An 18,682-nucleotide genomic window follows, 5' to 3' on the forward strand; every position below is an offset into this window, starting at 1 on the left:
TACTTTCAGTAACAAGATGAGGAATATACTAGTAAATTAGGATGATTATATTAAGTTCACGATCTATTTTTCACTTCGAGAGAGGTGGAATGACCGAGTATTTTTATTTCACCACTTCTCCTATTCTCTGATTCTTATTTCAAGAGTGCAATATTCTTCTAGGTATGAACTTAGATCAAATATACTGCTGAAGGTCAATAAATATTGCAAAACTTCTGGAATATCTGATCAGAATAGTTTGACTAATATGAATTTCTGAATATTCCGACCGAAGGATGGGGATGAACAAGTATCAGCTTTAAAAACACCGCAGTTATCCAAGTAAATGAGGGTACCTGTAAGTCTGGTGGACGCTCGTCCATCAGAAGATCGGCGAAATTATCCATCATCACTTCACGCTTAACATAAATGGCTCATATCACTCACTCGGAAAAGTCAATTTTTTTTCGAATAACCCTAAGGATAAATGAGTCATATCGGGATATTTGGAGGAAAGCTAAGTGTAATTGCGCGTCTTTCGTGTTCTTTCGAAATTGATCGACGTCTAACCCCCTATGCGGCGCCGTATGTGCATGCGCAGTTGGAATCGATTACGATTTTCCAGACAAGTATTGGCAGAAGATCAAAATGCGGGGGTTGAAATTGACATTCAGGGCCTTACTCCAGAATTCAAGGCATATCCAAACGGGATAGGTCAGAATTTTCCACTTTATGCCGGATCTTTGGAAATCAATGTGAAATTTTATACCTTGAGAGTTGTTGGTTTTCATCCCGCAATTTCTGCCCGTTTATTTGTTCATCTAGATTTTTATTGGAGCTTCGGAGATATATTTAGTTTCTATAAAATATGTTCGACAAAAATCATTCGAAGGAAATTGATAACAATAGGTGCAGTTTAGCCTTATAAATGTCTCCCTGCCACGGGGTAGAAAAAAGTTTCGAACAGTTTTGGGATTCAGACATTTGTATCTATAGAACAATGAATTTTTTTTTCAGAAGATATTTAATTTCTGTTTGCCTTAATTTTCCAAAAAAGGTTTTCCGTTTGGAATTGGAGTTATTTTCACATATTTATAGTATTTCATTCTCAGAATAGTAAATAAGTTTATATGACAATATGTATTTTGTAATTTCAAAAACAATTGATTGAATCTTTATAGCTCCAGACAGAATCTTTTTTTATGTACAGGGTGGGCAAAATTGGTGATACCTGAATTACAACTTTTTCAACCCAACGAGATAGAGGAAAATGCATGGCACATTACGGTCGTCTTTTTTCGAGAATCTAATAATGCCATCAACTGCATCACTCTATCTTCTTTTGTTTTCGAGTTATAGGTCAAAATTCAAATTTCAACATTGGTCATTATCTCCGTTTCTGTTTGAGCTAGGATGTTGAAATGAAGACATTATACAGACACTTTTTTGGTAGCAATCCAGTGGCGTACTATGATTTTTTCCAACAGGTATATTTGCTGAGCTATAACATAGAGATGTATTTTTCTTATGAAAACAGTTGTTTAGTTGAAATCGCCCAAATTTGAGTTCTGGCTTATAACTCAAAAACAAAAGAAGATAGAAAATAAGACGGCATGAATCGTACATTCATTTTCCTCTATCTCGTTGGGTTAAAAAGTTGTAGTTCAGGTATCACCAATTTTGCCCACCCTGTAAACCAGAGACAACGAACTCTGGTTATCTCTGATGTCCACCCAGTAAATGTTATGTTTGAAGAGAGAAATTTGGAATTTTGAGAAAAATTAAAAGATCAAATCAAGTAGGATTACGCATAGACCCTGTACTTAAACAAATATTCGTTTTGAATTAAAAAACTTATGTAGATAATAAATATTTTTTTCTACACAGTGAACAAAAGGTAGAGGGGGGAGCATATGCTGAAAATGCAGCAGAGCAAAGTCAGTTTGGATTCCTGATGATTTTTACAGAAAATTCTTATTGAAATTGGGATGCAAGTAATCTCTGGCCAAATTTCACATAGTTACAGACAATTTGCAACAAAAAAGTTCATATGAAGTATGGTCCAAGTCAATTTTTTGTATATCATAGGAATGATTTCCTATTAATTAGGATTAATTTTTTCAAGAAATGCCTTGTGATGGGTGAATAAAATTGTGCAAGTTACAAAATATTAACTCTACAACGACGATAATAGGATCATACTCTATAGGAACTTTTTTGTTGCAAGTTACCTGTAGAATGACTGTGCAATATGGCTAGATATAACTCGCACACCCTGTATATTCTGAATATTTTTAGCTGCCTCGCTTATGTGCAAATCGATTACAACCTACCATTTCGGGTGTCAATTTGTTGGTTCATGAGTTCATCTCACAAATTGTCATTGTTTATCATATAAATGAACACTTTTCCTTTCATATTAAGATCTGCAACATATTATCTCAAAGGATTGGTGGCATCAGCACAGAAGTTGAATGATAAATTGAGTAGTAAACTGCTCCACAACAAAAGGGGACAATTTACATTCTTCAGAAAAAGTTTGTGAAATTTGAAGTTATATTTTTTACTGATGGGCAACAGAAAAACATCGAAAATCTAGTTGATTCGAATAATCAAGTAATGAGATAAGAAATATGTGCACATTATAATCACTAGTCAGATTTGAATATCTTGAAATGTGGAAGTAATTTCGAATATATTCAAGAAACAAACATTAATTTTCTCCAAAAATTATAAAACCTAGAGAACAAGCCAAATAAATATAAGTATTTGAAAAAAAAACATATCGAAGTAAAATAAATGATAATTTATGGTTCTCACCTTCCGGGCAATTTCTTGATAATTTTTGAACCACTCCAACAGTTGATAGAACAAATCGAGAATCCAATGAAATATGGAATTTTCCATACCAAAGAAAATCTCAAATTTCTTATACTGAATAAATCTATACACTTCAGAAAAGTTTTCTCGTTTCCGGAGAAAAGGACTCGCCGAATTGCCAAGTCACAAAAATATCAACAAACACAGGAGCACCACTTCGAATCACTATGTACTTGACTTAAGACTGAAGTCAAGTTTGAAGCTGACTGAACAGACAGTTGGCTTTTTTGGAATACCTGGTGGATGGGTGATAAATACTTCACTGCGAAAATTACTCATAACTTCTCACCCTTACTGAGAATAAGGGTCGCAATATACTTCAAACCTCTACCCACAGAGCGGGCCATAAAATGTGTAGGCATACTAAGTTTCTTTTCAATTCCCAGATTCCCAAGTCTTCACATTGATAGAATTCACTTTCGGGTAGGTTAAGAAGGTAGAGGATATGCAAATGTATTCATGAAGAAACTCCTGCTGATTTTTGTGAGAGAATATGATGAAAAATTCCAGGAATCACAGTTATTTACCTGGGTTGTATAAGTAAATACTATTATTCTTCACACTTCAATAATCCGCACAAAGTGACCATTTCAGTTATTCTGAGCTGAGGTAATTTGCTTCAACTGTAAAAGGCTTCACAATTTGTATTTTAATCAGTTTTTTTCACTGCTCGTGCTACTTATAATAGTGTACAAACAAATGTAGGAAGATCAGAATCTATGTTTATTTGTATGTAAATGATGAAGTGAATTATCCATATATGCAGATATTTAATGTCAAACAAATTGTATAGTATGCAAATAAACTATTATTATTATTATTATTATTATTATCATAACTTAAAAGTTTTATTTTGATATAGATGTAGACAAAGCTTTAAATTTTTTTCTGTAAAAAAAATTAATACAAAGTTGTCTGGAACCTTACATTGAGTCGCTGTTTAAAAATCAAATTGGAGAAAGTTTCATTCGAATAATGTAGTTCAGTTTGGTAAGTATATCATTTTCTGTCCCAATAGTTATTGTCATTTTTTATTTCGTACTAGGTGGTGCAAGGCGCAATCTATCACACACAAAGTCACAAACTATAATCGCGTTTTTTACAAATTATATCCTAATCAAGGTTGGTACATAGTTATGAGTTATTTTTAGATAACATTTGTTCAGGTGATTTTTTAAAATTTTTTCCCTCCAATGGTGAGGTGTATAAACTTTTCTCGTAACTTTCGTGAACGTGACCCGGGAAGATTTCAGAAACAGAGAACAACAACATATGGAATGTTTCAATTAGAAACTAGAGGGGGTTATGTATCATCTTACTGCATTTTGAATTTTTTTCTAGGAAATTTAAATGCAGCTTCTGAGAAAACCGAAAATTCTAACTTTTTTTAACAAAACCACAAACCCATCTGTCCGTTTCCAGATTAATTCTGGTCGCTATCTCTAATACGTCACCCTGTAGAGTATGAAATAAATCCTTCATTTCATGACGTCGTAAATGTCAGTCTTCTGACTCGTTGAGCAGAGATCAGATAACAAAGAAATCATCCTTACTTTCTAAAACGAGCTGACAAACTCCTCTGATACTTTTTCTCATACGGCAAGTTGAAATTGATTAAGTATGTTGATACTGATCTCCAATGTGGGAAGAAAGTCGAGGAATAATAAGCAGCAGGTTGGCAAAGTTGAAGAACGGTACCTGCTCGATGCGGTTTAACTAGGTGCCCTCATTAAAGATCGAAAATGAATGAGCTGAAATGGCTGTACTTCCTTCGCTGAGATTATCTCTAGCTTTTGGATAAAAACCTTATCGACCCCGATATGAGGAGGAAATTCTTGGTTCACCGCACATATGTGTGCCGGTTTCTCATATATACCTATTTCAAACAATAAATGCAATCAGAATGTCCATCAGAAAATTTCAGCCCTTTAATTGAGGAGTTTACTTCTTCTTTCTCAAAAATCAACGAAAAGTCACATTTGGTTGAAAATGCTTTCCTTTTCATTTTTTTTTAATGTTTACTTTATGATTTGTTAGGTGTTAAAGGTGACCTCTCCTACATCCAGAAATTTGGCAGATTGAAAAATAGTTTTCCTAACAAGTCACTTGCATGCAAAAGCAGCAAAAGCTATATTCCTAGGTTCAAATATTTTTATGATTTGATGAAAAGCAAAGAGTCTGAATTTGTAAATTATCGCTGACAGAAACAAAAGAACGTTGACTAAACTTTTGATTCTCACAGCAATATTTTTAAAGATTCCACATAACAATTAACGAATTAAGAGGAAGATTGTGATGGTGACACATACAATTTAGTTTTTTATTCTCAAATGAATAACAGTTTCTAACTGGACAACATCTTCAAACACTAATAAAATACATAAATAAAAATCTGAAAAAAATAGTAACGCAGTGATTTCCATCGAACTGGCAATTCAGATTCTAAAAATTATCATACAAAATTTTATAACTTTCTTCGTAAATGAAAAGTGAGATCCTCATTTCAATATTGATGAGCGCATAGCTAAGAAACCAGATCGAATTATCCAATGAATATTCCGATACTTACTGATAAAACAATTATATTTCACCTTGAAGATTTTTTCGTAGCACTAATTTTCCTCATAATACCTTCTTTCGAATTTTGACTGATTTGATTTGATAGATTCTGAAATATGTTATTCCATACTTCAATTCTGAACAATTAATTGTCATTGAATTTTAATTAAATCTTTCAATGAAGAAGCGCTGCTTAACTTGGGATCATTATGCATACAGGCATTGAGTATATGTTTATCAATTATAATAATCAATAATAAGAAGTTAATACTCAATGATACAGGCTATTTTTTACCAATCATGGAATCATGCTATATACATATAAGAAGGCGATTGATTGTATAAAAAGGAAATTTAATCAAAAGCATTAGACTTCAAGAGAATCTTGCATAAATTATTTCTTCTTGCAGAATTTCTATTTAAACATATCTAAAAATGAAAATTTTCATTGTTGCTAGAGTTGCTTTGCAGCATACATAATATTCATCAGCATTATTTTTCTTTTTTTATTTATTACAAAATCATATACATGTAGTGTGCTCTGAGCTATTTTTGAAATAGAAATAAAAAAATTGGTTGAAAATTTCATTAAATTTGTTAAGAAAAAAATTTTCACAAATAGGTAAACTTTCAAGTTATGTTCATGTAACAATTATTGATGTTTCCTCGCTTACCTCATGTAATTTGGCATGCTTTTTCTTTGATGGCCTAGAGTGAGCACCGGCAGCAGATGCGGCAAAAGCACCAGCTGCTTTTCGAGACATACATTGGCCCATGTGACAGGTCTGATGTTTTCGTCCTGTTATCTGTAAAAAAATGCATTTCACCGAATTTAGATTGCAAATTGAATTTCTAGAGAAAGTTCGTGATCTTATTATTAATCTGCATTGATTTCGAATTGATTGGATTCGATTAATTGAAAAAATATCCCCTATTTTTCTTCGGATATTGAAACGAAAGAAATATACAAAAAAATTAAACTCGGAGATGCCTGACACAAATAGATGGTTGCTAATTGCTAATTTGTTCTCAGGGGAAAAATAGGTGATCTTTTTGCGCTGCCTAGGAATATAATAAATGAGAGTGTGATCATTTTGCCCACGTTCCGTGTCAGATTATGTTATATTATGGCAACATCTGGTAACTGGATGTAAATTTTTTAAATGAAATTAGGAGATCTAACGTAACTTTCTGCGAATCAGTCTCAAAAAATATCGATTTTTAATCCAATTACATGGGTTTTACAGCCCTGGGGCAGTTTAGGTATATTTATAAATACCGCTCAACAATGTGAATATAATCAATTCAAAAATTTTCTTTGTTTGGTGCTAGGAAATTTTTAGAATACATAGGTATTTGGATTGACAACTTGGATCGAAGTGCCGCATTCTTTGGTTTGGTTAATTACAGTTGTAAAAATTACAGGGAAAAAGTAACGCACAAAGTACATATCTTCGTATTTACTATTTTGAAAATGCTGGAACAGAGCAATTTTCATTTTGAATTACGAAATTTATTGTGGAAGTTCTCTGCAACCTCCACTAGAAGTGGAGGGTAGTCTTTAAATGGCAACCCTAAGGTTTTGTTCCAGAAATGGAAAGACCTTTTGTTGCCTAGAATGATTTGGTCATTGTTGGTTTTTTATCAACACATTTTTTATTATAGGGATTCAGTTCGAACTTTTTTTATGTACTTATTTTGAGGTTACTTATTTAGGAGTGATTGATGGTTTATGAATTATGATCGAAAAATTGCTCATTCCGTACGGTGGTAATTAATAGAAGTTGAGAGAACGTATCAAAGACATGTTCGTTCATTTTTGTAATTGGGATTTTTATTTCAGATAATTCATCAATTACTGCCCTATAAAAAAGAAATTTTTTCAAAAAAATCAATCACTCCTAAAGTGCTTGTCATTGACTTTAAAATCCAAAAAAACGTAAAGTTTGTATTCGATGAGTTTGAGCATTTCACATCTATAAAAAAGGGTTGATTAAAAATTTCCATGAATGATTATCCTCAGCAACATTTCTGGTACAAGAAGTTAGCTGGTGCATTTCAAACTCCTCGATTATTCATGAAAAGTTGCGAAAGTTGAAATAAAGATTGACCAATACGAGCATTTTTCTACAAAATAGTAAATACCAAAGATAAGATATGTAAGCAACACCTTGGCCATTAGGCGATATAACTGGATAAGAAGCATTATCGTGCTGTGATTTTTCAATTCAAGCGTGGCTTAAACAATGAAAAATGTTGTTAGGAAAACAATTGAGTTCTTGCTGATGACAAGTCATGTTCATGTTCTTTCTCTACCGTTAAGCCATGGTTGTACTATGAATTTTAACCTGATAGGTACTGAAGGATAAAAGCCCTCGTATAACAATGGTTTTCTGTAGACTTCCAAAGAGAATTATAGAGCAAAATCTGAATAGAGTATGATTTATTCAATATAACCTATTCCCCATTTTCGTAAAACGTTCCGAGAAGTAAACACTGCTCAACACCAGTTTGGGTCATGAAATTTACTGAGAATTTGAGAATAGGAGGAACAACGGTTCGAATATCAATGAGTCAATGGAAACATTAAAGAAGCCCAGCATACAGATATGGACGTACGGTATTGGAGAATTAGGTATAATATACAGAGTGTTTCTCGAGCGCTTGGCCATAGTGGTGAATGCTGAAAAGTAGTTTTTTTTTGTATCCTAGGGCCATTATTTAAAGGGGATACAGAGTGATTTATGATCTTCGGCTCAAATCTTCGATATCCCCAACTGACTCATTCCGATTTCAATGGAATTTTGTAGGCTCGTTTGTTTACAATAAACGATTATTATTGAGTCTTTCAAATATCCAAATCTATGTTTTCTGGATCAGTTATATAATTTTGTGACGTGCTTTTGCTTTCAGAATTGAAAAAACACTTATTTTTTCAAATTAAAACCGTTAAAAATCCTGTGGAATAACACTTCTTAATAGTACCAAATGTTTTAGCTCGATATTGCAGAATGAAATGTTAAATTCTATTGAGAAATGGTAGTTCGGTATATGTAGGTACACCGATAACTTCCGTACGAAGTGTTTGCCTAGTTGTCGGTTAGCCAACTATTGTATTTAGATCTCTGATCTCTATCTTTAAAAGAGTAAATGGCCTGGCACCGACTAAATTCCATAGAAATTCAAGCAATATTAATTGGTTTGTTGCGTTAGGTTTCGGGTGAGTACTTTTCAGTATAGCTTAGACGAAGTACTAATAATAACTCAATTACCTGAATGAACAAGAAGATTTTAATGAATTGCTTCAAGGCAATAAAATCCGTTGTAGTTTGTAGTACACTCATACCCCTTTAGAGAAAGAAAATTTCTGGAAGCTTTTTACCTTTGAAGGTAAAAATTATTTGTGATGGGTAAAATAATGTATTATTCAAAGAGAATATTATTCATGCTGCTAACGTTTAACAAATGTGAATTTCGTTTGGTAAATCAAGGTTGACCTTCACCCACCTGAAGATGCTACTGTTATAGCGAAACCCGACTTGTGGTTCTGAACATCATGTAATTCAGTTTTTATGAATTATGGATTTTGACCAAGTTTGGTCACTTCAATTAGTATCGGTCACATCAATTGAATTCTTTTTCTGTATTTTGAAGTCAGTGATATTCACATTAGGTGTAATGAGTTATTGATGTTTTTGAAGTGTTATCGAAAACACGCTTTCTTCGTAGCATTGTTATTTATGAGATATATGAAATAAAAATCACAATAACAAAAATACATGAACAAGTAATTGATTCGTTAAGTTTCTTTTATTTAAATTTCAAAAAATGATACTGCTCAGAGGAAGTATACAGGGTTAGAACTATTAAGAAGCTGACTATAGGAATATCGAAAACCGTTGAAAATAAAGGGTGGCTTAAATTACAAAAAAGTAGTACACCAGTAATTCCTGTAATAAAGAAGGATGAACAAACCACATCCTTCGAGACTCTGATATGATGAGAATCTTTGCATATAAGTACCTACTTGTTCTTGAATAATTTTGAGCAATTTTTTAGTATTTCTTTGTGAATTAGCTACTTATGAGTACTTCAGTGTGATACTTGCGACAAGGGGGATAAATCAGTATACTTCTCTCTGAATAAATGTAGAACTGCATTTTGTGTCCTTGTTTCTGACGAAACCACGAACTGGTAAATATCCTTGTTTCTTCTCGCAATATAAGTATTCAGAAATAAAAAAAAATTAACGCAACTCGATTCAGTTATGACTCAAATACTGATGTTCCTATAACAATCAGCCATAGGTTGACAGCATTTTACTTTTTTTTTTCGAAAATCATGCCATAAACATAATTTTGTTCATGGGAATCGAATTAACAATCAGCCATGGGAATAGCTTAAGTGCATCATTTGAATTTCTGATATATAGGTATGTATAATGAATAAACAGTTTCAAGGATTTAACGGTACTCATGGGTTAATGAAGCCTACATTCACGAGAAAAGATTCCCAGACTCTTAGGATATCTTTCCGACTTCTATAATGGAGGTCTCACGAAATAGTACATAATCGGATATTACGCCACCTAACTCAAAAATATTGGTTGAATTGAATATTTTAGAGCCAGATCTTTGGGTTTTGAATCAGTGGCAGTGAGCTATTGGATAAATATCGAAGAATAATTCTTTTTAGCGAACCCATTGGTATTTCATAGAAAAATTGCCTTCATATGTAATTTCAAGATGAATTTATCTTCTCTTAAATGCCTTGAACCTCAGGGGAAAAATGTAACATTATTATTGAGACTATTTTCACATTCGAATACATTTCAGGAAAATGTTATTGAATTCTTTATTTGCAGATAAACCTTGAGATAAACTCAAAAGAGAGCTCGGATTGTGAAAAAAGACACTTTTCTCTATTCTATTTCAAAATCAATTATCTGTGATTAATAATGGGAAAATTCAATAGAAAATTATCCAGTCTAATTATTATAAATCAATCGTTTCATTGCGGTGATCACAGCTCCTGTAAGTTTATCAGTTGTCAGACAGAAAACTCATAATTGATAATTTTATACGCCGAGGCGTTAAAAAAATTGTGGTTTTCCTTTATTGACAACTTCATGAAGGTTCGTCATTGTACCTAATATATGAAAATTGAATAGATAAGAGATAACTAAAAAAATTACTTGAACTTGATTTATAGACCAGTTTTTATGTAGAAATTCTTGAGGATGTTAATGCAAACAGAACATAATGACCTGCAAACATTTGTGTTTACCAAACAACTTAATAAACCAGGGATAGATGGGTTTTTCATGATACAACAGAGATGTGTAAGGTAACATAATAATACAGAGTGAATAAAAAGTAATGCATAAATCCTTATCTTCAGTATATACTATTTTGTAGAAAAATGCCTGAACAGGTAAACAACGTTACTTTTCATGTACCTATTATACTTGAGGTTGAGGAGTTTGTCATTTACCCTCCACGGAGATGTAGGATAGTTAATTATTTTGAATGGCAACTATTTGTGTAAGAAATGAATAGACTTTTTGTTGATGAGGATGGTTTGGTCATCCATGAAATAAACTCATTGAATTCGAATTCTTACTTTTTTTCTATTTTTAGGTCGATGACATACACTTTAGAAGTGGGTTATGGGTGATGTGTTATCGAAAACATTCTGTTGTTATAGGGTAGGTAGTAATTGATAAAAATAACAATTACAAAATTAAATGTTCTTTCATCTCTCATCAATTACTACCATATGAAACCATATAAAATTAAGCACACACGTTGAGTTTGGACGACAATGCATTGTAAGCTGGCCCAAGATGGTGGACTAGTCATGTTTTCGAGTTTCTCCATAATATGACTTCACTCTAAATCCAATATGGCGGGCCACCCAAGATGGTGGTGTAGCAAACTTTTTAAGCTTTTTCATAATATGGGTAGGTATCGAATAAGAGTTACTGGGAAGTAAGAAAAAATAATACAACTTCACTTCAACTCCAATATGGCGGACCACCCAAAATGGTGGACTAGCCAGTTTTTCAAACTTTTTTATAATACGGGTATCAAATGAATGGATTTACTGAAAAAATACGTTATGTTTTATGACTCCTAAAATAGGAGACAGTAAGTTGATATAAAAAAGCATTTTTGAAAACGAGCTTTTATCTAAACAGTTAAAAAAAGAACCATTGTAAATTGAATCAACCCGAGAATCAACCCAACAATTTGTATACAGATGAAAGCTTGTAGCAGAAGACACATCTGTAGATGAACAATGTTCTTCTCTCATGTTTTCATAGAAAAATACTTCCCAATTCTTCACTTTGTTAACAAAATATAGCTGATACATTTTTCAATGGAATTTTAAGATTTTATGAATTCATTGCGATCAATAAAAGATTCAGAAGAAGGACAGTAATATTTTTTGTAGTCACAAGTCATCTGCCCAATTCAACAATCATGTTTCTTCACATTTTTTCTCTCGTCGAATTCAACTTGTGTGATATACTTAATTGAATCAATTGAAGCCATAATCATGTTGGTAATCCTCACAAGGAAGATGTCTCGCAATTTCAGAACTATTAATGAAATTTTAAACAATATCTCAAGCCCAATATCGTTGAACAAGAATACTGGATTTGGAGGAAAATTTTCGAGAAAATTTTGAATCCGCCCCGTAGGACCATAAAGTGTTAATGACAGTTACATTGATTTCCTCAATTACAGAATACATTCTTCGAACAATAGCCACATACCTGTGAAGATTAATCTATCTAACGACTCAAACGATAAAATTAACATATCAACTAACACAAAATCAGTTTGAATGTTTCACGTCGCACTAGAACTGCGGTTGATACTATATAGTACATAATAATAATTGAACTCAGAGAGCGGGTACACCATTTCCACTCAATTAAACCACTGTTAATGCATTTTAATGTTCACAGGTGCAATATTTGTGGATTGCACACCTAAATACGGTAAGTTCGTATTATGACAGCTAGTGCTAGTGGATTCACATAACCTCTCACTTTTTCCTGTGTGGAGTTGTTAGTACAGAACAGCTCCGAGAAGGAAACCGATAAGTTTTACGTTTGGAATGGTTCCGTTTTCCCCATTCCAGTTCTCCTATTCCTCACTTGAAATTCTCGGAAAATGATGATTGTTGTTTCCTATCCACATGAATAGAATTATAATAATATACCCTCAGGTCAATAAAAACATGTTTTTATTGATCAATAAAAAAACATGTTTTTTATTGATCAATAAAAAAACATGTTTTTATTGATGAGAATATACCTAACAAAATTTCAGAATGTCTGATCATTGCTTTAAACATTTGAACCTTTTTTTCCTGGACGCATAATTGCTGAATTGAATCTTGAATCTAAGGGTTAATGGTAAACAGAAAGTAGAAGCGGACGTATAATTTATGCCTCTATCGAGGCAGATATTATTTTTAATTAGTTATTACCTATAATAACACAACAAACAATGAAATAAAAATTACATTGATATCACATTGAAACTAACCAAACTTAAGACACAACAAGATTACTTCGGAAATTCACAAAAAACGAAAATTCAAAAATAATCAATTGTCTTTTTTGGCTACGCAATACGCCATATTGAATTTATTTGACTGGTCGTTGGATTGTTCTTTACGTTTAGGTATTATTTTCTAAGACTCAGGTTGTAAAGGTAAAGATTCAGAAATCCAATATTAATATTTCAAACACAAAATTTTGAAAATTTATTACTTAAGTTGAAGTTTTTCAACTGTATGCAAGTATCATTTTTGCGTTTCGACTGTACCTACTTAACCATTTTACGCACGTGACAAAATATGTTTATTAGACAATGTGATCCAATTCGATTTCGACAACATTTCCAGATAAACGATCAATATATAATATAGTGTCACCACAAGAGCTTTTGTTGACCTTCTTTAATGACTCCTTTGATATTCAATAAATTGCCTAGTAAGTAAAATGAAAGATCTCCTAATAAAATCATTAGCTTACCCAAATTGGAAAAGGTACTGGGGTAGAAGCTAGAAAGTTTTTGACAATTTTATCATCCCTTATTGTTCCGATAAAACCTGTTCAAGTTACTGCCTACGATTTCAATCAATATTAGGTACTTTTTCATGTGGATATTTGGATATCATGTGCATTTGGAGAAATGTACCTAAAATTCTTTTTGTATATGTTTTCATTAAATAACTAAAGAATTGAATGAAGAAAAAATAGGAACGGAGAATGAGAAACAAAATAATCCTTGAATCTGAATTAGAAGTTTTTTATGCCCTCAAATTTAAATAAGCAACTATACAATACAATTAAGTTAAAACGCCTGAAATTTGAATTTTTGTGAATTATGGGATCCGTTCAAATTATTGTTAGTTAGATACTTCGTGTCTCCACATCTTCCGTTCATATTGAAGTTATGTTGTTTTATGGCAAAAATTTCACTCCTACGTGTAATATTTTCAAATTGGGTTCATGACAAACAAACTTTCTTCATTATGTTTGTCCGCTTCAGAGTATACATAATACCTATGTGATTTTTGATGAAATTTTAATGAATTTTTCTACTCCTTTGGAAATGGGAATTAAATGATTATCTTCTCATGACATAAATATGTGTGCACTACTATATGATTGATTAAAATCTATAGGATTCATAATAATCTTATATATTCATTGTTTTATCAAAACTTTCGACAGAACTGTTAAACGCCTCGGAGAATTTTCAGACAGTTCTGAACAATCGGTTCTGTTGAGCACAACTCTACTCCGGGAGTCCGGGTTGACGTTCCTATTTAACCTCAAAACCGACTCGTGAGAAAGCATCAACATAATAATACCACAGAGTAATATCATTTATGTATGTATGGGGAGCTACGAATTCACTCTCATCATTCAAAAAATTCATTGATAAAAAAATTTATCTTATGGTTTTTCTTCTGGGAATTGCATACAATTGGAAATTGACTCGGATTTCGATTAACTTTCGGCAATATTATTATATTATACCAACTTATGTCGATGTGTAGGATAGCATTCAACTGATTTGCAAGGGGGTTGCCTACCTTTGAGCTAGGGGGGCAAAAGTAAAATCTCTCTAGACACCACATTGTGATTTTTGTGTTTTTTGACCTATTTTTCGAAGATTCAAGCCGATAGGGGGCAACTGCCCCCCTATCTGCCCGATACCATACTACCATACTGCCCCATACCATATTTCATGATGTAGGTGGGCTGTGTTAGTCCAGGAAAAATAAAATAAAATCATTAAAATCATTTGAAGAGCTGAGGAGAAAATGTCCTCCAATATTTTCAATCGTAGAATACGGTGGTGAAATTAGACCCCCTGTATACTTCATTTAGTTATTTGAACCATTTTCTTCAGGCAAAGAGTGTTTTAGGTGAAGCATTTCAAACAATGTTTATTATTATTATACTTAGTTATCGATCTGAAATTTGAAATGTACATAAAGGGATTTTAACCCAAATTCACTTCTCATCTTCCCCTTGTTTGCCAGATCATTAGGTTTCTTTATTCAAGCTCTTCCTGGAAAATGAGATGAGTTTATTTTAAGGCATATCGATTTATGTTCAAAACTGTCCTATATTAGTTTTCCCAACATCATTTTCATCGTTTTGAATTAAGGTAAATACCTCCATCACCTCTAGATAATTCCGATCATGCTTCAAAAGATTATATTGAAAGAGATAATATTTGCTGTGGATAAGTGTTTCTAAAAATGAGAAGAAAGAGAAGTGTCACTATCATATATCTAAACGTAAAGCTCATAAAGCAAATGGAGTAAAATAGGAACTGAAATAATATATCCAAATAAGAAATCTTTTTTGGCCAATAGGTCTCTCTGGTTTTCATTTCAAATAATGAAGCCCTATCTGTCAATAGTTCTTTCTTATGCTTCTTATCTCAATTCATATATGATATACAAATTTACCTTTAAAAGACCTTTGATAATTAAAAGCAGCAAAAGCAAAACAAGGCATTGACTGTGCATTTGGATGTTGTAAAAGTACATAACTACTACATCAAAAAAGACGTACGAACTATATGTGACACACACTCGTGGAGATGATGTGATGAGTGAAGGCATATCTATTAAATATTTGTTGGTTAAATACATCGTCATTTTTAATATGTTGTATTACCAATTCAAGAAATAAACTGCCACACAAAAAATGATAATACGTGAATTCTATAAAAGTGGTTTCAAATTTTTATGTAGAAGATAGATTCGTAATCTTTTCATGGGGCATTTCCATATCTTTTGCAGGGAATATTAGGAAAAAGCAATTAATTTCCTGTAGCTATTACATAAACGTTTCGGGGTTTGAATTATTCATCGCTTTCATTGAAAGTGATTGAAATTTTCATCAAGAAAGTCGGTAGATCTGGAAATCTATGGAAATAAGCTGACTTGTACTTGACTTTCCATAATCAAACAATATAAGAAATTGTGGAGTAACAATTGGGGTTCCTTTTTCTTAAAACATTCAATACCACGATTAGTTCGTGCATATTGCTTGAATAAAAATATTAATTTGTGTGATGAGAACTTCAGAAAGGTGATTTCATATCAGGTTTGGGGTAAAGGTGAAGCATGTTTTAGTCCGCTCTGAAAGGCTAGAAATTGCAGAAATTCTTACCTTTTATCAGTGCCTAGATTGCTTATTTTTTATAACTTGGTAAATTCTTAAAAAACGTGTTTTTGCGTGAACCCAATCTATTATGAGATTTTTCCCAATGAACCCAACATAATAATTTTAAGATATATAATTCTGATGGATGTGAACTCTCTATAAAGTTTATTTAGAGACTTTGCTTACGGTGACAGTTGAAAAAGTCTTATAATAGACAGGTAGCCTCAACCTCCAAAATTATATTCTTAATATTTATGTTTCTATTCGAATACCCACCTTTTACAAATTTGGGATAGGAATATCTAAATATCAAGGCAATGAAAAGTTACATAAAACCATTGATCATCTTTTTATTATCTAACATTACACCCATATTCAAATATACACAATGTTTATTGTCATTCTATTGTGATCAAGTAACAATTTACTTGATTAATCATGATGATTCAAGAGATATTCTGTTCATTGATATCAAACTTACAAAATTACCTACATAAAATGCACACATTTTGAATTCACATTAGGTGAAAGCAATGTCATAACATATATTTTGAATATTGCTAATTCTTCGACATCATTTCATTTCTCTTTTGATTTTTCAGTCACAATAAATAAGGATTTAGTACACCTATTGTTTAACAAGTATGGAATTCTTTTCATTACACCGAAAATCATAGGAGGAATCACATTCCATGCTAGTTGATTATTTTTTTCAACGAGAATCACACAAAGAGATATGCGAAAATATCTTCGTATAAATAGAGATTTTGTGGACATTCCTTAGTCTTTTTCTATAAAGGCAATTAATTATATACACAAACTAAACATTTTGTTTTGTCTACCTGATTTTTTTATAGAAGCCTTGATTGTAGATGCATTATCTGAATATTCAATAGTAGATAACTAACTACGACCATGAAAGACGTTTAGTGGTTTATGGTAGTGAAATCCTTATAGTTGAATTAATAAAATTATCTATAATAAATATAAAATTTCATAGCATTTCTGCATATTCCTATCCTAAATAAGCAGAAAATCTGTATATTGAATAAGTACATCTTTTGTTACACGGCTTTTAAAGAATTGGTTTCGATAGACGAAAAATTACTTCTTCTTCTTTCTGTTTTATGAACAAAAAAATTTGATAACTTATTAATATTTCTAAGAACTAAAACAAACTCATTCAACATCGAATAAGTTCAACCCTAATCTATTATGAGTACTCAAAGAAAAAACATTTATCAACAAACCGTAGAATGTTACCATAAATTAAAACTTTTTTATTTACGTATATAAAACGAAAAATCTGCAAGCTTTTTCTCAAAGAACGAAGTTTTGTTAGTCCAGTAATGTAATTCGGGAAAATATTATTCTAGGTGATTTGATTATAGCAGCACCTCCTCTTGTCTCAACTATGTCGACAAAACGAAATAGGGGTCCAAAATTGGTCCTATGAGCGGAATGAAAAAATGCAATTTATTTCCTTATCGAGAAGACATTGTGAAACCGGTGGCATAAATTCAATATTTGAAGAGTTTAAATGTTTGAACGAGTTAATATTTGATTACCAATTTATTTTTATTCTTTAATATGTAGCTTGTTTCCATGGAAAAAGGCTGGACTATCACACTCTGTATCAGCGGAGGAGTCATGTAAAGATCAAATTTTCTGCGAATTGAAAGACGAGGCACAACTACTTTCTCAATTTTTACTAGTTAACTTTTAGTAGAATTCACCTCTCTTGCCAGTAGTTCCCGATGTCTAGAAAGTTGCTTGATATGTTCTTGTGTTAACGTGCTGAATTGACTACTCAATTATTATAAGAGAATATTTGAAAATTAAGAAAAAATTATATTTTATCTTATTTATTTTTCTCAGTTTTCTATGGATGATATGCGAATAGTTTTTCATGAAATATGACCTGTTATTTTTAGTATCAATTAATAGTAGGTACCTAATTTTAGTTGGAAATTTTCATCGATACTCCTCTTATTACTGTGTGATTTCAAAATGTGTACATCTAGATATGTTGCAATTCTATGTATTGGTCATGAATTGATTGGAATACAAATGTCTTCTTAGTTAAAAAAGGGAATCTTTCACCAGGTCTTTACAACGTTTTATCCACTATTACACTCGTTTAAAAAAAGATTGGGGGTGAACTAATCAGAAATGTTGAAAAGATAATTTGCTATTGGTTTTCTTGAAATCCCAATAACTACATGATAACCCATTTTATTATCCAATAGAACAGATGAGCCCTAATTAGTGTAGGGAAGCAAAACTTCAATCGTGATATATTTGTTCCGAATAAGGGCCCTTCAAGAAATTTATCTCCTTTGAAAATTATCGACCCTTGAAAATTCACTGTTAAATCGCCTCCTGTGTCCTTCTGGTGGAAATTACACAGGAAAAGACGTGGTCTAAGGGGTTGTAGCGAGGGTCATGTCCCCTTCTCACTAAAATAATCCACACGAAAGATAGGCTCTTGAGAAAAACAATTCGCACATGTATTTCAAAAGTGATACAAATACAAAAAAAAGGATTTCA

At 32.1% G+C, this 18,682-nt stretch overlaps 1 protein-coding gene across 3 annotated transcripts in view; it reads right to left on the reverse strand.

The window, feature by feature from the left end:
• The window catches only part of LOC123315003, a 33,238-nt gene extending 20,790 nt beyond the window's left edge, over nucleotides 1-12,448 (reverse strand). For 2 of the 3 annotated variants that reach the window (XM_044900515.1, XM_044900514.1), the window contains exons 1-2: nucleotides 12,200-12,448; nucleotides 6,093-6,224 (exon numbers count right to left, since the gene is read on the reverse strand). In XM_044900515.1, the coding sequence (XP_044756450.1) occupies nucleotides 6,093-6,194 (102 nt within the window). In that variant the 5' untranslated portion in view covers nucleotides 6,195-6,224; nucleotides 12,200-12,448. Of the gene's footprint in view, nucleotides 1-335; nucleotides 490-6,092; nucleotides 6,225-12,199 lie in introns of those variants that run through there. The other variant, XM_044900516.1, reaches the window with a different exon arrangement.
• Nucleotides 12,449-18,682: the final 6,234 nt, after the last annotated feature.

This window comes from Coccinella septempunctata, chromosome 6 (assembly GCF_907165205.1).
Source record: "Coccinella septempunctata chromosome 6, icCocSept1.1, whole genome shotgun sequence".
In the NCBI taxonomy this organism is placed as follows: Eukaryota; Metazoa; Arthropoda; class Insecta; order Coleoptera; family Coccinellidae; genus Coccinella; species Coccinella septempunctata.